General features: G+C 45.6%; 1 protein-coding gene across 1 annotated transcript in view; it reads right to left on the bottom strand.

The window, feature by feature from the left end:
• CA10 (carbonic anhydrase 10) overlaps positions 1-21,280 on the bottom strand; it is a 501,647-nt gene that overhangs the window by 15,644 nt on the left and 464,723 nt on the right. The window contains exons 5-6 of the mRNA XM_045983884.1: positions 10,024-10,119; positions 5,488-5,560 (exon numbers count right to left, since the gene is read on the bottom strand). Of these exons, the coding sequence (XP_045839840.1) occupies positions 5,488-5,560; positions 10,024-10,119 (169 nt within the window). The remainder of the gene's footprint in view (positions 1-5,487; positions 5,561-10,023; positions 10,120-21,280) is intronic.

The raw sequence follows: 21,280 nt of genomic DNA, 5'->3' as shown, positions 1-21,280 counted from the left end.
AGAGTAATTATCTTCATTTTACTTATGAGGAAATCATGACTTCAGAGTCAGTAAGAAACTTGCCTGAAGTCACACAGCCAAGGAAGTGGTAGAGCCGGGAGCCCGGGTCTGCTACGTTCCATCTCTCTTCGCTAGAACACACTGCTTTCCATAAGTATCATGGTTTCACCACTGTGGTATTTGGCTTCCAAAATTTCCAGTCCTTTTGGCAAGATTCTCCTTCTTGTTTTCTTTTATGGATTCCCTGGCATTGATTTTCTTAACTGGCTCAATGGAATGATTTTGCACAATTCCTTTTTCTCCTAGTCCTCTAGTCTGTGACCAATTCAAGCAATGGACTGTGTACCTACTAGTTGCCATTTTGTGGTCATTCTGCCCCACGCTTCCACACTTGCTCCCACTCACCTGCACCTTTCCAGCTAGCTGATGAGACAGACATGCAAGAGCCTCTTCCAGGGGGGGATTTAAAAGATATCTTTAGAAATGATTTGCAATCCTAAGTCATGAGGCCATGTCCCGCCTCTCTCCTCTATTTATTCTCACTCATGATTTCACCCAGGTTTAAATGCCATCTGGATCCCAATGACTTCCACATTTATATCTGCCATTCTCTCTCCTGAAATCCAGACTCGTGTATCGAACTGCCCACTCCTCATCTCTTCTTGGATGCCCAATAGACATTTTAAGCTTGCCACGTTTGAATCTTCTGATTCCCTTCCCTACCCACTAATAGGCTTCATCACAGCCTTCCCCAACTCCACTGATGGGAATGTCTTCCCTCCCGGTGCTTAGGCTAAAGGCTGTACAATCATCCTTGACTCCTCTCTTTTTCTCACAATGTAAATCCAACCTATCAAGAAATCTCACGGCTCTCCTTCAAAATATACCCAACCATTCCTCACCATCCCCTTCACATTGGCCTGGGATCATGACTGACATTGTTGAATCATTTGGATGGTTGCAATTATCTCCCAGCATTGACCCTTATCCCTCTACGGTCTCTTTCCAAATATGCAGAGTGATCCTTGTCAGCAGATCATGTCACTCTCTGCTCAAAGTCTTAGACTGATTTCTCATTATAATGGCCTCCAAGAGAAAGACTGATGGGGAGGACTGACCCATCTGGAACAAAAGCCTATGTCTTCTTGGGTAACTGTGTGCTAACGAAGGTAGTGCTATGGTGTCCTTCTGCATGATGCTGATTTCCACCAGTGTCCCCATGCCATGGCACAGGCAGGAGTTGCAGAAAGCTTGGGATGGGATGAACCAGAACTTCCAACGTGCCCACAAGTTCTATGGTTAGTTTCTGTCCCTTCCAAGTGGAAACAAATGCAAAAAGCAAGGAGATGGCTCTTGAAACTGAACCAAAGTTAAAATTAAGAAAAAAAAAAAAACCAAAACATGCTGCCCAGTTTCATGCAATGCAAAAGTACCATCATTACAACTAGGTGTAAGACCTCAGAGCTAAGGTTTTCTCCATCCCTAGAGAGGAAGCATGATAGGAAGATGAGGGCATAGAAAAGTTCCTGGGAGGACCTGTGTTTGAATCCTTGCTGTCTCACTGTGAAAGGCTAGATTACTGTTTAGGAAGTGTTCACTTCCTTCCCATCCCGACCTCCATAGGTGGATTTTGATGTTGGCTTGGCCATATCTCTTGCTTTGGCCAGTTGAAAGTGGATTGAAGTGATGGTTTATGAATTTCAAGCCAAGCTGCCCTCGCTGACCTGCAGACCAGCAGCTGCGATGGGAGAAATCAGCGCTTATTGTCGAATGCTTGTTCGTTGTGCAGAAGTTGCTGACTTATACAGCCACTAACTAAATGGGTGTCCTTGCCACATTGCTTCACTTCTTTGGTTTCCTCAGATGTAAACTGGGACGGCAATCAGATCTGTTTTGAAGGTGTGTACTTCCACCAGCTGGATGCCCAGTGAGGGTGAACACCAGGGGTACTGCCTGAAAAGCTAGCAGCCCAGAGACTGAGATGGGGAAGGTGTTCAGTTGCGTCCTTACTCGTGACGCTCAGCACACTGCAGAGTGGGTGCCACATCTGAGTGTGGGGGCAAGTTGAAGCTGTGCTGGGGTGTGGTTCTGGGGAGCAACAGAGTGGCTGGGGTTTGAGGTCAGCTGTCCCCAGGTAATGTGGTTAGGTGGACGTGGGGGCAGGGATCAATTTCCTTCCATCTCACTCAGAAGTATGGAAGCAGGGGACTCTGATGGATGTCCCCGAGCAGGTCGTGTTATCTCTCCCGGCACTCAGGGGCTAACGCCATCAGGTCTCCAGAGCCCCTGCAGAGGCTTCCCACCCACCGGCTGCTTCCTAGTGAATGATTCCCGTTTCAGAACACCCTCCACTTGCCACCGGGCCAGTCTTCCGCAGGCTGGCTGCCTCAGGGACTTGAGCGGATGGAAGAGTGCTGGTGCTCTCCCGCTGAGCAAATCGGTCCCTTTCGGCCACAGTGTCCTGGGCGAAGTGGTGTCGAGGCCATTCCCACTGGTAGGGCCATCATTATCCCTGCGGCTGTGATAAAGCTGCTGCCGGGAACACCTCCATGATTGCCCAGAGTTTAAGAGCACAAATGCCTGTCATTAGGAGGCCTCAAGCAGTTACCGCTCCCCACATGGGGTCTCTTTACCTTGCTTTCACTCCCTTTCTTTTTCCTTGGCCATGACAGATAGATTATGAGGGACTGAAGGAGAACAGCTGCTCCCACTCCCTTCCATGTGCATTTCTAGGGCATTTCTTCAAATAGGTCTTCTGCCTAGACTCTTCGGAAGGCATTAAGACTCCTCAAGACCCAAACCACATTTCCTGTCACTCCCTCTGTCCTTGTCACTGCTATGGCAGGGGCCACTCATGCCTGAATTAGGCTCTAATTCAGGCCCTAGGCATGTTCGTTGTGTATACTATGGACATTGCGATGAACCGCTGTGGAAGGGAGCGTTTCTCCCTCTGCGGTCTTCACAGTCCTTGTATGCTCTCCTCGCTTTGGATGGCACTCTCTGTGCTTGGAATGTCCTCCTTCCTTCCTTCTCTTTTCCCCTCCTTCCGGCCTGCCTTCCTCCTTCCTCCCCTTTCCCCACTCCTCCTCTGCTCACGTCTCTCTTTGCCCAGCAAACAGTCATTCATCTATTCAGTCCTTATCGACATGGCACCTGTTTCGTGCAGCCTTGCCATGTATTCTAAGCAGATTTTCTGTGATCCCAAAGATTTCTCTTTAGATTTTCACACTGTGCTTGTTACAAAAATGTTTATAGTGCCCTACGATCTGTCTCTCCGCCTAGAGAGTGAGGACCTGGTGGAGAGAAAGTGTTCTATTGATCTGTCTCATGGCACCTAGGAGCCTCTCAGTAAGGATTTGTGGAGTGAGTGAGCGAACAGCTGAGGGAAGGTCTTGGGTTTTCACACTGCTAACCCACTTTAGCTACGGCCAAAGCGCGTCCTTCTCAGTTCCCAGGGAGCTGATGGGGTGGCAATCAGCGGGGACGCTTCATTCCAAAGAGATGAAGCTGAAATTTCCCTCAGCCGCAAAGTGGCCATTCACCATTGGTCCCAATGAGACCTGTCCCGCTGGCTCCCCAGCTCCTTGTTTGCCCCAGAACTGGTACCTGTTCCTGAGGAAGGCCACCCTTCCATAGCATGGACCCCTGTGGATGCTTTCATTTTCAGCAGAAGCCATGCCACTTAATAGGCATCAGACCCATGTTGGGGGTGGGGTGGGGAGGAAAGTCCCACTAATGGATAGACTCTGCAGCTGGCAATCGGTTAGAGTGGGTGTTTGGGCTTAATGCGCAATTTCATGGTTTTTCATGGTCTCTACGCTGCAAATTTGAGATGATTGGAAAGCATTTTATTTAATTTTCATGCTTTTTTAATCAAAAAAGTTAAAAGACTAATAATATTTTATGGGCAGTTAAAAATGTGCTATTTGGGGGCGCCTGGGTGGCTCAGTGGGTTAAGCCGCTGCCTTCAGCTCAGGTCATGATCTCAGGGTCCTGGGATCGAGTCCCGCATTGGGCTCTCTGCTCAGCGGAGAACCTGCTTCCCTTCCTCTCTCTCTGCCTGCCTCTCTTGTGATTTCCCTCTGTCAAATAAATAAAATAAACAAAATCTTTAAAAAAAAAATGTGCTATTTGCCCAGGAGACAGAAATGCCTTCCCCAGAGGAGCGACCCGAGTGGGCACCCAGAGAGGAACTCCACAGGGGCTCTGCTGAGGAAGAGTGGGATGGTCTTGGAGACAACTCATTCTTTCAGGTGATGTCCATCTAGGTACCCTGGGATTCTCCAAGTTCATTCACCTCCCTATACCCCATCCTTTGCATATGGAAGTGACTCGGGAGTGAGCATCTTGTGGGGAGGGCTGGGGTCAGGCCACCTTTACGTTCGGAAAAGTCTCGCCTGGTGTCTGTCAGGGGCAGAGGTGCAGAAAATGTTTTCTGAATGAATAAAATGAATGAATGAGTTCCATATTCCCTCTCTGGCAGTCCAGGGGGAGACCTGAAACATTCACCATTCACTCTGTCTTTTCCCCATCGCCACTGGAAGCAGAAGCAGCAGGCACAGCTGAGCTTCTCGCTTGGCGGAAGGGGACTTTGAGGGCACGTGGGTCTAAGAATGGTGGCATGCTGCTTTTTACTTTGGTGAAGTCATTATTTACCTATTGCTTAATTCAAAAATCCCAGACCCAGAAGGACCCTAGAAACTGGGAGTTCAATTTCTTCACTTTACAGATGAAGAAACAGAGTTAACATGGAAGAGGCTCCTTGTTGGAACTTGAATCTCACTTTCCTGCTTCCTCCTAATTAGTTAAAAAACACTTTTTTTTTCCTGTAATACTTCTTTCATCTCTTGTTGTGGGCTGTAACTCTTTCCAAATTCTGGGATTGCTTTGGGAGAACTGGCCCCTTTTTCCTTCTACCCCTTTCAACTTTGCACAGTTCTCATTTTTCTGCTTAAGGATTCTGGGGATAAAACACTCTGGAAACCCAAAGAAATGGACAAAGTCCTCTAGAGAAGTAGAGCACATACAGCAATGCAGAAAGATGCCCCAGCCTGAAAAGGGACCCAGGGACACAGAGAAGGAGATTTGGTCCAGCTCTGGAAATGTTGAGGTTGGAGCCAAACTACCTGGTGAATGCTTTTTCAATCACATAATTGGCAAAACCCCAAATGGGGCCAGCTGACATGGCGGAGTTTGTCAGCTAGTAGAGTCCCCCAGCTCATTACCAATCCATGGGATAACGATGACCATCATCATAATAATCATTATCGCCTTAGACAGGCATGGATGACAAAGGCACCCCGGGGACGTCCTTTTGAAATGAGCTGCTTCTTAGCCAACCCTGACTCTCCAGAGTGACTTTCTAGAGAATTAGAGGATCATGAAGCTGGAAGAGGCCCTCTGAGATCATCAGTTCTGGCTTTCTGCCTCCAGACAGGACTAACCTTTATAGAAGAGTTGTTGTATAGGAAATCGAACCAAACTTACTTTTATATGTTATTCTTGTGATAGTATCTCTGTTGAGCATTCGATTAAGAAATGGGTTTGATGAATCAGAAACCTAGGAGAGAAAAGAAAATATTAACGACTGGGTCATGCTATCCCAGAATACACATGCCTCTGTGCATTCACTTATTCATTCATATTCATAGAGTGCCTACCCTGTGCCAAAGAGCACGGTGGCTGGAGATTCAGACATTCAAGGCACACACTCTACTCTCAAGAAATCCTAGTCTAGAGAAAGAAGACAGGTGAGTAAAGGAATGGTTGTAATGAACTCTGAAGATTGCCATGATAGAGTTGCAGGCACAATGATATTAGGGGAAGACCACCCACCTGGGGAGTCTGGGGAGCTGAGTGAGCTGGCTCTTGAGGGATGGGTGGGAGTTACAAGGTGCTTTGTACCCACAAAGAGGGTGTAAGGGAAGAAGGATAAGGAAATAATTGCATACAACATATCTGTGCATATGGACACGAGAGTGAGAACTAGCAATGCTCAGGCAAGTACTTCTATGTAGCTGTTACTGGGAGTACAGGGGAAGGATGGACAGTAAGGCAAGAGAGGTAGGTAGGGGCCAGCTCATATGAGACTTTGAATGCCACGGAAGCTCCATTCTGTAGGGATGAGAAACCATCAACAAGTTTTAAGTAGAGGGTGGGGAGTAACATTTTAGGAAGGGGACAGTTACTCTAAGAAGACAGTAAGAGAGTACCCAGAATAGAAGTAACAGGGGATGAAAAAAATCTCTAAGACATAATATAGACACTTATATCACTGCCATTATTACATGACTCAAATATATCATAAGCCATGCCATTCTGTCAGCCAATCATGCATCCATCCATCCATCCATCCATCCATGTGCCCATACATCCAATAAATATGTACCAAATGCCTATTATGGGCCAAACATTGTACTGGATGACCAGGGATCAGTTCCCATTTTGCACCCAGGCCCTCAGGTCTCCAAATTCCTTCTTTGGGAGAACAAGGGAAGGTTCAAAGGGCTCAAGCCAGAGGACCACCATTTGGAGACTGTGATGTGCCCCCATTTAACTGTGTACACTGTTTCTTAACAACCTCCCTTCTACTCAGTCTTTTCCAAGGTGCAAGGGTTCGTCTCAGTCAGTTCTCTCCTACCTCTCTCAGCCCTGCTCTGTAATTTACGCCTCAGCTGCTAATCAGATGCTGTGACACATCAGCATTTTAAATCTGATTTATTCTGAGGGTTGGAAAAATTGCAGCAGATGATTATTATTATTAGATAAGCAACAGGTAATTTTTAGTTTGGAGAAAGCTCAGTCTGTTTATTTTCCCTCCATCTGTCTCTCCTATCCCACACAGTTTCCTGGATGTGCTGTGGTGAGACACACTCCAGGAGGCAGCGGGGAGCTCTGTGAGTGACAATGCTCAGTGGAGTTTGTCAGAGCCCCCCCAAAATGGAGAAAAGTCCCAAGGCAAACACTGCTGCTCCTCAGAAGCTTTCAGGGCCAAATTGAGCTTCCCCTTTGGCCTCCTCTTTGGCCATTTAAAACATAGCTTGATGCTGCCTGTTTGTGCTAATTTACATGAGAGGGGAGACAAAAATATACTGTCATGGTCAGTAAGGAATGTGCCATGCCCCTTGTACCTTGGGTTCCTGGTCCCCAGGGAGTCTGGATGGCACGAATGTAGGGACTGGACCTTTTGAGCCGATTAAAAATAACTGACAAATTTCCAGAGTGCACGCAGATGATTTGTGGGCTCTGGTGTGTTGGCGGCGTGGGAGGGAGGATGAAGTATGTACTTGGTATAAGTGAGCTTAAGTGGGAAGTTAATGGTGTGTGATTGAGCAGTAATTACAGCCAAATCTCAGTTCCCTGTGGTCATGGATGGGAAGGATGGGGGAACAGGAGGGGACAGACATAAATAAAACCCACAGATAAACAATTCTCTTATTTTAGCTAACAATTCTGAGCCTTGTATGGCTCCAGTTTTGGCCAGGGTGCCATCTCTAGGGATCATCTGACCCAGAGGAGGGAGCCTCTCATTTTCTGTACCTGCCTACCAGGCAGCGAGCTGGGAAGAAGGGCAGAAAGATCAGAAGGAGGGGAGGACCACCAGAGGCGGGGTGCCCTTAGAGCCAAGGGCTCTGTTCATCTCATTTCTAGGCATGTGCCTAGCACGGGACCAGCCTGTGTCCCACACTCAGTTGGTGTTTTGGGATGAGTGAGTGACAAGTCTTGGCTTGGATAATTCACTGTGGAGCATCTGGGAGTTGGTTAATTTGGACAAAGATAGAAAGGCTGTGGCTTATTTTGAGATCCAGCAAGAAAGCTTCAGGTTTGCTGAGGAAAGGATGGAAGCATCCCTAGGGAGCCCAACTGGCCTGAGAAGATGCAAGAGCTGGTCCCCATCCTTTCACTGAATGCAGGGCAGGGAACATAAGTTCCTCCCAACGGCCCACTGGGATGCAGGCAGCTGGAACCTGTGTCAGTCATCTTCTGTAAGCACTTGGGAAACACACCCATGGTCTGCTGTTGAGGGGGCTGACTTCCCGGCTTATCCAGCACCCTGTCAGCTGTAATGTGCTTGAGCTTGTGGGATGACGGCTACTGACTCAAGCACTTGGAGCAAAATGGGGGTACCGGCAGGGGCTTAGGCTGAGGCGCCCGCCCAAGGACAAACAGTGTTGGGCAGCTCAGGGTGGCGGACATGGAACCCTGGCACTGGGAAGGCCAGCAGGGGAGCTGAGCTCCTGGACACGCACAAGGCAATATTGTGACAGATCTTCAGGCTTCTCAGCACTGAGCATGGCTCAGGATGAATGCACCCATTGCATCAACATCATGACTGAGGCTAGTTGAGGGATACAGAGTTTGCCCTGTGCTTATGTGTGACATCAGGGCATGGGGGGAGATGTTTACAGGTCATGTCCTCTCTTCTTCATCTCAGCTGTTTCTCTGTGCTCTGTTGGGGAGGTGTGTGGTATGAATAAGGTCATTAGTGTGAAAGTCAAGCAAGACCTGGGCTCCTTTCCTGGATGGACTGTCATGAGCTCCGTGCACTTGGGTGGAATGCCAAAGATTCTCTGTCATTTTCCTCATCTGCAAGATAAGGATACTGAGGGCCGCCCCATGGGTTTATCATTAGGGTTAAGCCGTAAAATATATGGAAAGTACGTATCTCGGTGCCTGGAATTCAGAAATCTGTTGTTCATTATAACAGGGTCTGTGACGATGGCAAGAGGTGTAGTGTAGGGACCAGCAGGATCTGTGCCAGGACCCATGTCCTTTGGGGTGTCACATCAGGTGTTCAGAGGTATGACAGCCCAAAAATATGCTTTCCTGGCCAAAAGCTCCTTCCTGTCTTTGCCAATGACAGCTTCAGGAGTTTCGTGGCCACCAGATGTCTCTGACTGATGTACAGTTTTACCCGGGCCATAGAAAGGCCCCGTGGGACCCCCATGAGGGAGAGGAACTCAGGAGGTGGCATGGGCGTGGAGAGGGAGGACCAGGCAGGGCCAAGTGCCTGTGGCAAAGGGTGATGCTTTTGGGGAGGAAAGGGGGGTAGTGCCTGGGGTGCCCCCGAGCCCAGTCTCCTGGTCAGTGATCATGTCACCATGAGAACTCTGTTAAAACCCCCCAGTGGCAAATGCTGGATTTCTATCAATCATATTCACCAGATTCCAAGTTCTGACTGGTCTGGCCTCCCATGGTCTGGCCCAAACTAAGGGGCTAGCACCATGACTACCAACTTTTGAAATGTCACACATTCCTTGTTTTTTTCTTTTTTTCTCTCTCTCTTTTTCCCATTGGAAAGACATTTCTTCTTTTTTCATTTTCTTTTAAATTTGCATACCGGCTTCCCTCCATATCTGTCAAAATGTTAAAGGTGATTATTATTATTATTATTTTTAATAAACTGGAATTTTCTTGGCTGGAGATCTGTTGTTGCTGTTGACTGTTGGGGAGATATGGAGCCTCCACAGAATGTCATAAAGTCAGCCTTGGTGATCTTTGCTTAATTTCTCCCAGGGGTGCTTACAAGGGAAAGAGAGAGGAAGATGGGAGATGTCCTATGGAGCAACTTCAGGGAAGCTGGAGGGGACTGTTCAAGGCAGTGCCTGGAGGGGAGGGACATCTCACATTTCCCTTCCAGCTCTGTTTCCAAGGGGCCACTGAGGGATAGGAGCTTAGTGCCGTGGGGCGTCAGTGAGCCACCCCCTCCTTCTGTTGCATCCTTTTGCGTGCTATGGGACCTGAAGCCTGTCCCTAGCTCCAACTCCCCTTTTCTCTCTAGAACAAAGGCTGCCGAATCCTCAGGCTCCGAGACTCTGAAATGGTACCATCATTTCTGCATCGTCATGAAAGGAACCTCATTTGTCATAAATCTCATGCGTATCAAGGTCACTCTCCTGCAGCTTTTCTTGGGCATGGACCTTACCCCTTGGGTTATTTCAGAGATCCAACAGAGACCAACCTGGTATTCTGACCGGGCTGGGAAATGGCAAGAAAAGAATGAAAGAAGGCAAAGATACTTACTTTTATAAATATAGAAACTACCACCAATCCATTAGGGCTTTTTGCAGCTTCTGTGACATTTGTATATAACTCATGGTTATAGTGGATAAGCTGCACCTGGCAAGAGGGAAATACAAGAGTAAGAACAACAACATTGCCCAAAAGATGGGAGGCATTGTGTCTCCTCCCTAGATAAGGGTTCACTCTAAGGTATATTGTAGAACAATTGAAAAGACAATCTTGTAATTGAAAGAGATTCAGGGAGGTGTGTGTGCATGAGTGTGGGGTGTGTGTGTGTATAATGCACACACACACACCAAAGTACCCATACATCTTTGCAAATGTTTTCTGGTAACAATCATGCCTTTAATAAGCTCAGTGCCCATCTGGCTCTGGCTCCAAGCCAGGATATTTCCCCTAAAGCGCATGTAAAATGAAATTCACTTTAGGAATTCTCTTATTAGGAGTAGAACTGCCCTGCAGGGGCAGACGTGCCCTCCCAGCTGTGTCCATAGCTGCCACGGGCACTGAGCGAATCTTCCTCGTGGCCTTTGGCGAGCAGGGAATGGTTAGGTTTTGAGTCAGCCCAGTGACTCTGAGAGGATAGTGGCCAGCCTATGAGATGTGGCATCCTGATCAAGAGAGAGTGGTGACTCAGGCTGCTGATGCCCCAGCCTGCCAAGGTCATCTGCTGGTGTAGGACTCAACTTCCTCCTTGCTGAGTGAAGGTCAGCAAACTGCTTTCTTTCCTCTCTCTCTTTTTCCCATTGGAAAGACATTTGTTTTTGTGCAATAGTTAGTATGGGCAGCAGACAAAGTCTTGGATCTGGGTTCCAGTAAACTAGGTTTTCCCTCTCTTATTTCTTTTTAAAAAAATGCCTTTTTAAGAAATTGTGAAACATAGCATCCATATATATTCAGATGAATGCCCCACCAATTTTTAGCCACATGAGTAATAAACTCCATCTCACTGGGACTTGATTACTTCTTCTAAAAAACAGGTGTGATTGTCTCTCTCTCCTTAGAATTCATCTTAGACTACGGTTTTAAAATAGATTCTTTTTAATAGTATGGAAGTATAATTTCTGTAACAAACTAAAAAAAAAAGTGATAGTTCCTCCCCCACCTCTGTGTAATCCCAGCCCAAGCAATATGACTATTAATACTTTAGCATATGTCCTTCCTGATATTTTTTTTGTGCTTATAGATCACACGCATATACATGGAAGGTTTTAAAATTAATAAAAGATCCAGGATCTATACATTTCTAGGATTTTCTAGGATTGAGGATCCTAAAAATTATCTAGGGTAGATAAATTCCGAGAAATATATAACCTACTAACACTGAATTAAGAAGAAATAAAAATCTGAACAGACGAATACAAATAAAAAGATTAAAGCAGTAATCAACCCCTCCCTCACGCCCCAACAAAGAAAAGCCCCGGTCCAGATGGCTTTGTGGGTGAATTCTACCAGTCATTCACATAATTCATGTCCATCCTTCTTAAACTCTTCCAAAAAATGGGAAGAAGAGAGAATACTTTCCAACTCATCTGAGGAGGTCAGCATCACCCTGATACCAAACAAAGACAGACACTTTAGGAAAAGAGAACTACAAGTAATTATTCTTAATGAACACAGATGCAAAAAACGTCAACAAGCTGAATTTAACAGCACATTGAAAGGATTATATGTCATTACCACATGGGATATCCTCCCATGCAAGGATAGTTTACATATGTAAGTCAATCAGTGTGATACACCACATTAGCAGAATGAAAGATAAAAACCACATGACCATCTCAATAGATTCAGAAAGAGCATCAGACAAAATTCACCATCCTTAATGATAAAAACTCTCCACAAAACAGGTATAGAAAGAACTTACCTCAATGCAATAAAGGCCATATATGAAAAGCTCATAGCTAATATAATCAATGGGGAAAAACTGAAAACTTTTCCTCTAAGACAAGGATACCCACTCTTGCCACTTTGATACAACAGAGTGCTAGAAGTCCTAGGTAGAGCAATTAGGTAAGAAAAAGAAATAAAAGGCATCCAAATCAGAAAGGAGGAGGGAAAAATTTTCTCCACACATGAAATAATCATGTATGAAGCATACACTGAAGATTTGCCCACAACAAAACATGTGAGCATTAATAAATGAGCTCAGTACAGTTGTAAGATACATACTCAGAATACCAAAATTGATGGCACTTCTATATACTAGCAAGGAACTATCTGAAAAGGAAATGAATAAAGTCGATCTCATTCACAATCACAACAAAAAGAATAAAGTACAATTGACCTTGAACAACATGGATTTGAACTGAGCTGGTCTGCTTACATGCAGATTTTTTTTTTTATATATATACAGTACAATATTGTGAAGGTATTTTCTCTTATGATTTTATTTACTTTTTATTTTTATTTTATTTTTTCAGCATTCCAAGAGTGTTCATTGTTCATGTGCCACACCCAGTGCTCCATGCAATACATGCCCTCCTTAATACCCACCACCAGGCTTACCTTACCCCCCACTCTTCTCTCCTCCAAAACCCTCAGTTTGTTTCTCAGAGTCCACATGATTTTCTTAATAGCACTTTCTTTTCTCTAGCTTATTTTATTGTAAAATATAGTAGTGTACAAAATGTGTATTAATTGACTATGTTATCAGTAAGGCTTTTGGTCAACAGTAGGCTATTAGTAATCAAGTTTCTGTGAAGTCAAAAGTTAAACAGGAATTTTTGACTGTATGGGGGTGGTGGGTGCCTCTAACTTTCACATTATTCAAGGGTCAGCTGTACTTAGGAATAATCTTAACCAAACAAATGAAAGATTTGTACACTGAAAACTATTAAACACTGATGAAGGAAATTAAAGAAATAGATAAATGGAAAGACATCCCATGTTCATGGGTTGGAAAAATTAATATTGTTAAAATGTTCATACTACTACTATTCAGCTCAATCCCTATCTGAATTCTAATGGCATTCTTTATAGAAATAGAAAAAAAATTCCTAAAATTAATATGGAACCACAAAAGACTCTGAGTAGTCAAATCAATCTTGAATAACAACAAAGCTTCCTGGTTCCACAATATAGGTCAAAGCTATAGTAATAGAAAAAAGTATGATACTCACATAAAAACATACATATAGACCAATGGAACAGAACAGAGGATCCAAAAATAAATCTGCACACTTATGGTCAACTGAGCTTTGACAAGGATGCCAAGAATACACAATGGGCAAAGGATAGTCTCTTCAATAAAGGATGTGGGGAAAGCTGGGTATTCCCTGGAGAAGAATGAAATTGAACCCTTATCTCATGTCATATAAAAAATTAACTGGATTAAAGACTTATTTATAAGACCGGAAACTGTAAAATAGTAGAAGAAAATGGAGGGAAAAACTTCTTGACATTCATTGGTCTTGGCAATGGCTTTTGGGTCATGACACCAAAAAGTACAGGCAATAAAAGCAAAAGTAGGCAAGTGGGACTGTATCTGAAAAGCTTCTGCATGGCAAAGGAAACAAAACAGTGAAAAGTCGACTTACAGAGTGGGAGGAAATATTTGTAAGCCATGTAGCTAATAAGGGGTCCATATCCAAAATACATAGGGAACTCATACAACTCAACAGCAAAAACCCAAATAACCCAGTTAAACATGGGCAAAGGATGTGAATTGATATTTCTCAAAATAAGACATATAAATGGCCAATAGGTACATAGAAAGGTGCTCAACATCACAAGCCATCAGGGAAACGCAAATCAAAACCACAATGAAATATCACCACACACCGGTTAGAAGGACTGTTATAAAAAAGACAAGAGATTACAAGTGTTGGTGAGGATGTAGAGAAAAGGGAACCCTTGGACACTGTTGGTAGAAAAGTAAACTGGTATGTCACCATTATGGAAAACACTAAAGAGGGCCCTCAAAAAATAAAAAATAGAACTGCCATATGATCCAGTGATTCCACTACTGGGTATGTGTCCAAAGCAAATGAATTTGGATCTCAGAGAGAGACACTGGCAGTCCCATGTTCATCACAGCATTATTCATATCAGCCAAGATATGGAAATAACCCAAGTTTCTGTTGATGAGTGAATGGATAAAGAAAACATGTAAAGAAAAATAAGATGGAATATTATTCACCCACAAAATGAAGGAAATCCTGCCATCTGTGACAACATGGATGAACCAGGGGGACGTCATGGGAAGTGAAATGAGCCAGAAAGAGACATACTGTATGATCTCACTTATGTATAGAATCTCAAACAGTCAAACTCAGAGAAACAAAGTATAGCTTGGTGGGTTGTCAGGGGCTACAGAGAAACAGAAATGTGATGTTGGTTGAAGGGTACAAAGTTTCAGTTATGCAAGAGACATGAGTTCAGGGGCTCTGAGTACGACATGGTGATGTTAGTTCGCAATACTGTATTGCCTACTTGAAATTTGCTAAGAGCACAGATCTTAAATTAAATCCTCTTGACACACATGCAAGAGTAACTATGTAGAGGTGAAGGATATGTTATTTAGCTTGACTGTGGTAATCTTTTCACATTTTATTCATGTGTCAAAACATCAAAGTTGTACACCTTAAACATACACAATTTTTTTATGTTAAAGAAATCTCAAATAGTGGTCAAAAAATAAAGTAGGAAACAACTTGGTAACAATGGAATTGTTTATAATTATGACTCTGAACTTGATTTTTTAAAATGAAAAACTAGTTGGTGGCTATCTCTCAAAGCCAATGGTATAGAGCTACCTGAGTTTTTATAATAGCTGTAGAATTTCCTGTCACATGAATGCCTGGTGACATGTTTAAGCACCCTCTCACTGTCTTTCAGTTTGTTTCCAGGTTTTCTTCTGTCTTGTAAACAATGTCAAATCAAGCTCAGCATATATCTTTCTGTAGCAGTGTGAGCATTTTCCACAGGCTGATTGGAGGATCTAATAAGACAGCGCCTGTAAAAGTGATTTATGACTCTGAAAAAGTCTAAGTGTATTATTATCAATATCCTCTATTGCATTAAAAAAAGGAGGTAAAGTTTTAGAAGCCAAGAAAGTCAATGATTTTAAAAAAAAAGCGATTTTCTTTGATCTTTGAAAAAAAAAACAAACCCACCTCGGATACAGTGGTTTGCAACCTTCACTGTGCATTTAAATCCCCTGGGTGCTTCTAATACCCACCTGTGCCTGCTCCCCCAATTCTAATTTCATCAATTTGCAGTGGGAACAGGGCACCGAGATTTGTCAAATGCTCCCCAGCCAGCGGGCAGCTGGAGCGGCGAGACAGGGCAACACAATCAATGAACACCCACATCCCATCAGTGCCCAATCAGGTGGATGGAAACTTGGATCTGAGGATACGCTGAGCATCTTGAGTCATTAGAGCCTTTCATGGAGGGAGCATGGTGCTGCTGGTCTTGAAATATCCTATTTGCTTATTGCTTTTCCACTTCTCGTGCGTTTTGCCAACGGTGGCAGATGGTCCTACAGCAGCTCTTCTGCAATCAGAAAGGCAACCATAGGCAGGGACTGGCAACTCTCCTTTGCCTGTGCAGAGCGGATCGAGCAGGTTTTTCAGGCTTAGGCCGATCATTTGCCTCCCTTCCACCCACCCGCCCCTACACCCAGCCTGTGCTATCTGCAGGTGGGGAATCGTTGCCATGTAGAAGAAACAGGAGCTGCGGGGGACCTGCCACACCTCCCTTCAGTGTTGAGTAAGCTTCTTAATGAGAATCCAAATACATCCTGCCATCTGCTAAGATCTTCCCACCAGGTGACCTACAAAACCACCCGGGGATGGGCCAGTATTGTAAGGCATGCGTGGAAATTTCAGCACGTTCTGAGAATCAGGCGTTGGAGAGCTGGGAACTGGAAGGCGCTCCAGTGGCATAGTGCTTCTCTCCAACTTGCACGACTAAAAAATGCAAGACAAAGTCTCTTGAGCCACTGGGTGACCCACAGGGTGGCTTTCTGCAAGGGCCAGGGACTATGACAAAGGGGCTGGCAAGCAGAAGGGTGAGGCTGTGCTCTGCTCGAGGCTTGAGTTGGCACACTGAGAATTTTGATCTGATGACTTGCCTCCTCTTCGTTCCAGGGTAAGTTGGCTAGGATTTTGATCTCATGAGCTTGGGTTTCCATTGGGAGTTACAGATGGCCTGCTTCTTACCTGAGGGTCGAACCGTATGAGATTGACTTTTTGATCTACCAACATAGTGATTTTATAGAATTAATATAATCTTAAAATAAAGCAATTTGGAATACAACATCATCCTTCTACCAAGGCTCACACATTAGATGTTAAAAAGACCCATAGTGCTTTTCTACTCAATGCACAGTACAGGGACCAGCAGCTGCCACAGCATCTGGAAGGGAACTTGTTAGACACATAGAATCTTGAGCCCTACTCTCCATCTCCTGAATGAAGATTTGCATTAAAAGAAAAAAAAAATCCCCCATGATTTGAATGCAGATTAAACTTTGAGAGGTTCTGTTTTCGCAGATACTCTTGGTTGGTTAGCAGGGAGCCCTGTTTGGTCTGTCTGTTCCCTGCTCTTCTGGTTCAGGATGCATTGAGGGGTGCAGGTATCATGGATCTTGGAAGATAGGCTGAGCCCACATCATAGGAAGCCTAGAACAAGAGCTATGGAAGGGTTTTGAGCAGAGGGTAAGATAATCAGTATGGACTTCCAGAAGGCAGATTCAAGTTGGCAGAGCCCGGAGGTAGGGACGGTGTCGTTTCAGGAGGAGGCCATTAAGGTGGACAGTGTTCTGTAGGAAAACCACAGAATGTGCATGTTTGGCAAGAGTCGGGAAGAGCGGGCACCAAGCGAGCCCCCAGGCCTCGGGACAGTTAGGAGCTCCAGAAGATCCTATGAGGCACCTTGGCAGTGGCCGGGCTTCTTGTTCCCACCTGTTACAATTTTGGCATCAAAGGCAAGAGCAGAGGATGCATGGGGCCTGCACAGTCCATGCAGGGCTTAACTATGAAAAAGAGCTGCTTCTCTCCCTAACATCCAGGTCCCTTGAGTGGCAATTATAGTTCCTGCAGCTGATGCTTTGTTCCTCCCCAGCTGGACACAGTGGTGCCGATCCAATGCCCACTGACGACACACAATGTGCCTGGTGTGGGTGGGTGGGTCTAGTGGAAGAGGGTCTGCTGTTTGTTCTGCCATGAATTTGGTGGTGGGGGGTGGAGACAGCCATGTACAAATCATATCCTGCAAGGAAGAGAGTATCAGATTGGTAGGAGAGTTCTGAAAGTGATGTCTATGGATAACTTTTTGCCAGTTACAGGCAATATTTTAAAATCCCCATCCTACAAATTCAGAATTTTTAATAACTTGGATGAACACAGAGATGTAGTTTGAGCCTCAACTTCACGGCTTACTCAAGGGGATCAGTGTCTGATATGAAAGAGGTGACAGTAAGTGGATGTTTGACCTCTGAGCAAGAGCAAGGCATCTTCAGAGGGTGGAGGGACAATGAGCGAAGTGCTCACAAAAGCAGCTCTCCCCGTGCTAATCCTGATATGCTAATTAAGCATCAAGTTTAGTTATTCATTAAAGAGCTGCCAGGGCTTCCACCAGCCTCGTTGGAATTACCATGTGAAAGAGCTAACCCTGGATTACCGGAAATTATTTTATAATCTTGACTTCTTATTAATTTAGACAGGTGCCCTCATTGAGGGGCTTTCTGGAAATGCAAGACTGAGACATAGTTGTCTTCAAGGAAGAAGTAAGATACTGTTGGCTTTTTCATGATGCTCAGATGAGGCTCAGAGCCTGACACCAGGATCCGGCACATTCTCTGTACTAAAGTCCTTCATGACCTGATGTGAATCTTCCTTGCGTGGTGCTGGCTTGAACCTTGTGTTTTCATCTCAGAATATGCTGTCTCACTCGATCCCTTGCAGACACCTGGTATACACTTGTTCAAGAGATCTTGGAGAGCCAGCTACGGGCCAAGGCCAGCTGTATAAAACTGATGAAGTCCTTGGGGCACCTGGGTGGCTCAGTGGGTTAAAGACTCTGCCTTCGGCTCAGGTCATGATCCCAGGGTCCTGGGATCAAGCCCCACATTGGGCTCTCTGCTCCGCGGGGAGCCTGCTTCCTCCTCTCTCTCTGCCTGCCTCTCTACCTAGTTGTGATTTCTCTCTGTCAAATAAATAAAATATTAAAAAAAAAAACCTGATGAAGTCCTTGACCTCCTAGAGGTCATTTCAGAGAGCATCCAGAGCTTTGAGGCAACATACAAGACTTTGGCCCACAAAGTGAATGGTGTAGCGAAGGGGGGGAATGGAGGTGGGGCATGTGGGAGTAGGAACGACATCAGGTAGCGTATAGTTAGTTGGTGAAGGTCTGCCCGCAGGGGTGATGGGCATCTGACCTGTGTTCGGATGACAAAAAGGAGCGGGGCGTGGAAGACTGGAAGGAGGCAGGACACTGGCAGAGAGCATAGCCTCTGCAAAGGGGTAGGGACAAATGGCTGAGCAGGGTTGGGGAAAGGTGAAGGTGGCTCAAGATGGTACCAGCTCATGGGGGGCTTTGCAGACTATGGTAAGGAGCTTTGACTTTATTCCAAGCACAACGGGAAGTCAGAGGAAGAAATCAGTTGATTCGATGTGTGTTTTTGAAAGACTTCCCAGGGAAGAGGGGAGACAGGGGAGACCTCGTGTCCCCTTCTTGACCTTAGAGCTCAGCTCTGGTCTCATTTTCCCTAGGATATCTTCCATGAAGCACTGACCTTGAACATCAAGTGTAGCTCCTCTCTGCTCCATGGTGCTCTTGTCCAGGTGGCAGGGTTCAACTGTCTCACAGCTGGGATGGCAGGGATACTGTCCTAGACAACTGGGGTAAGTCCTAGACAACTGGTACCATCGCATGGGTGCTGAATGTCATTGTCGACATTAGTCACCATCGTCATTTGTCGGTCATCATTACCAACACTGGATGCACACTTATTTATGCCAGACGCAATGCCAGTAGGAACATCACCTCATTGAACCCTCACAGAATTCCACGAGTTGTGCCATTCTGTCCATCTGAGACATGGAGACACTGGGCCTCTGAGAGATGCTTTGTTCCAGGGAGTGGAAACAGTTGGAATTGCCCTAATTCCTATGTCGGTAGAGTTCACACTCTACTCACACTTGTGCACCATGATATTCTTTTTTTTTTAATTTTATTTATTTGACAGAGAGAAATCACAACTAGGTAGAGAGGCAGGCAGAGAGAGAGGAGGAAGCAGGCTCCCCGCGGAGCAAAGAGCCTGATGTGGGGCTCGATCCCAGGACCCTGAGATCATGACCTGAGCTGAAGGCAGAGTCTTTAACCCACTGAGCCACCCAGGCGCCCCAACACTTGTGCACCATGATATTCTTTATGAGGTTATTCTTTTCTCTACCTTTGAATAAACATCTCAAGGGCAGGGGTGTCTTGTATCGTATCCTCTCCCTTGTACCTGTCATGGGACTTGCCTGGAGGAGATGTTGGCAATGTTTGTCAAGTGAATCCCAGTTCTGCATCCTGTGGATTCTTCATCCAGCGAGGGACCTCAAGGGAAACCCAGGCCAGCCACTTCTTTGATAAATGGAGAAACTGAAACCAGAGAGGGGCTTGCCCAAGATCAAACAGTCAATCGTACATCCGTTCATTCAACAGGTGTTTACTGAGCAACTACTAAGTGAAGGAGAGTAGTGTGTGTTGAAGTCAAACAGGGAGACAGGGCCAGACCATGGAGAGCCTGGAAGGCCAAGCTAAGGGGTCCGGATTCCATTCTAAGGGTGATGGAGAATCGTGTTTATGACTATACTCTCAGGACCACAGGCAAAGCTTCTGTGCCCCATCATGGTAGTGAGGAGCCTGACAAACGTTGGTCTTTGGTGGCAAGTAACTCAGCTCCCAAGCTGATGGAGAAGTACTCATCTTTACCACGTGAACAGAACTACCGCAAGCAACCATCCACGTCGACCACAAGCTATCCTTGCCATTGGTTGGGTGGAGAGCCTGTGTGGTGCAAAGTGCTCACACAGAGTTCACACTTAGCAGCAATGAGGTGATTCACAGGCACGTGCCAGGCTGCTGCTCGCTCACCCTTCACGCCTCAGCCAAGTGTCCAGCTGTGTCCTCAGACCCTGCTGTAGATGCCCAAGTTTGGTTTTCCCAGCCAGATGCTCCATTAGCGGGAGCCCCTTAGTGAACTTGGGAAAGAGCAGCGTAGTCGTGGAAGACCACACACACAGCACTCCCTGCTTAGACACCTCAGTGCCTTCCTGTTGCTTCAGAGATGGAGACGGAGACCCAGATCTGAGCACAAGCCTTGTGTGGCCTCTGGCATTTCCCACCACATCTGCTTGTTTCATGAGCTCTGGCCACAGTGACCTTTGTTTCCTTATACACCATGCTGCCTCCTTCCCTAGAGCCTACGCATATGCTCTTCCTTCTGCCTAGGACGCCCTTCCCTCCCCTCCCTGCCTGCCTTTTATGTACAAACTCCTTTAGCTCTAAGCTCAAGGGTCACCTCTTGAGAGAGATCCCCATGACCCACCTTCATGGCATCTCATGGCTTTCCCCTTTGAAACAGATCACAGTTCTGTTTCAATTCTTTGTGTGATTGATTAATGCTCATCATTTTTGATTGATTTTGATTGATTAAAGTTGCCACTATGCTGACTTTAAGCTTCATTCAGGCAAGGGCTGTATCTGATGGGTCCTTGTGACGTCCCCATGCCCAGCACAGAGTCTGGCATGTATTAGCTGTAGCAACATAGAAACAATTGTTAAGTGAATGAGTGAAGCCATGCAGGCTGGCAGAAATACAGTAATATGTGATGTCCCCGAGGGGCAGGGAGAGCAAGACACTTGACTGAGCTGGTAAAGGAACAGCCTGGAATCCTAAAGAGAGGATCTCTAATGGGAACTCGCCACGGGGTACCCTTGGGCAAGGCAGGCTTCTCATTTACAAACAGGGACAATATTATTAACTACTTCACAGAACTGTGGTGATGATTTTATGAGACAAAATATATAAAGCGTTTAGCCCAGGGCCTGGCATCTCACAAGCACTCAGTAATTAGCTCTTCAGGATGACTAACCAAGCAACCGGTAACAGAACCTTAAGCTCCTGCAGGAAGAGGGCATAGGTATGTGCACCCCGCTCTTCTGGGTCCTCTTTGAGTCTGTTCTCCCAAGGAAGCTCGAGCAAGACATTGCCTGTTCAGAGCCTGGATCATTTTCCAATTTCTCTTGTCCTGTCCAG

The sequence above is a fragment of the Meles meles genome, chromosome 18 (genome assembly GCF_922984935.1).
Source record: "Meles meles chromosome 18, mMelMel3.1 paternal haplotype, whole genome shotgun sequence".
Taxonomy (NCBI): domain Eukaryota; kingdom Metazoa; phylum Chordata; class Mammalia; order Carnivora; family Mustelidae; genus Meles; species Meles meles.
Note: the sequence above shows the minus strand (reverse complement) of the source record. Positions and strands in the feature narration are given on the sequence as shown.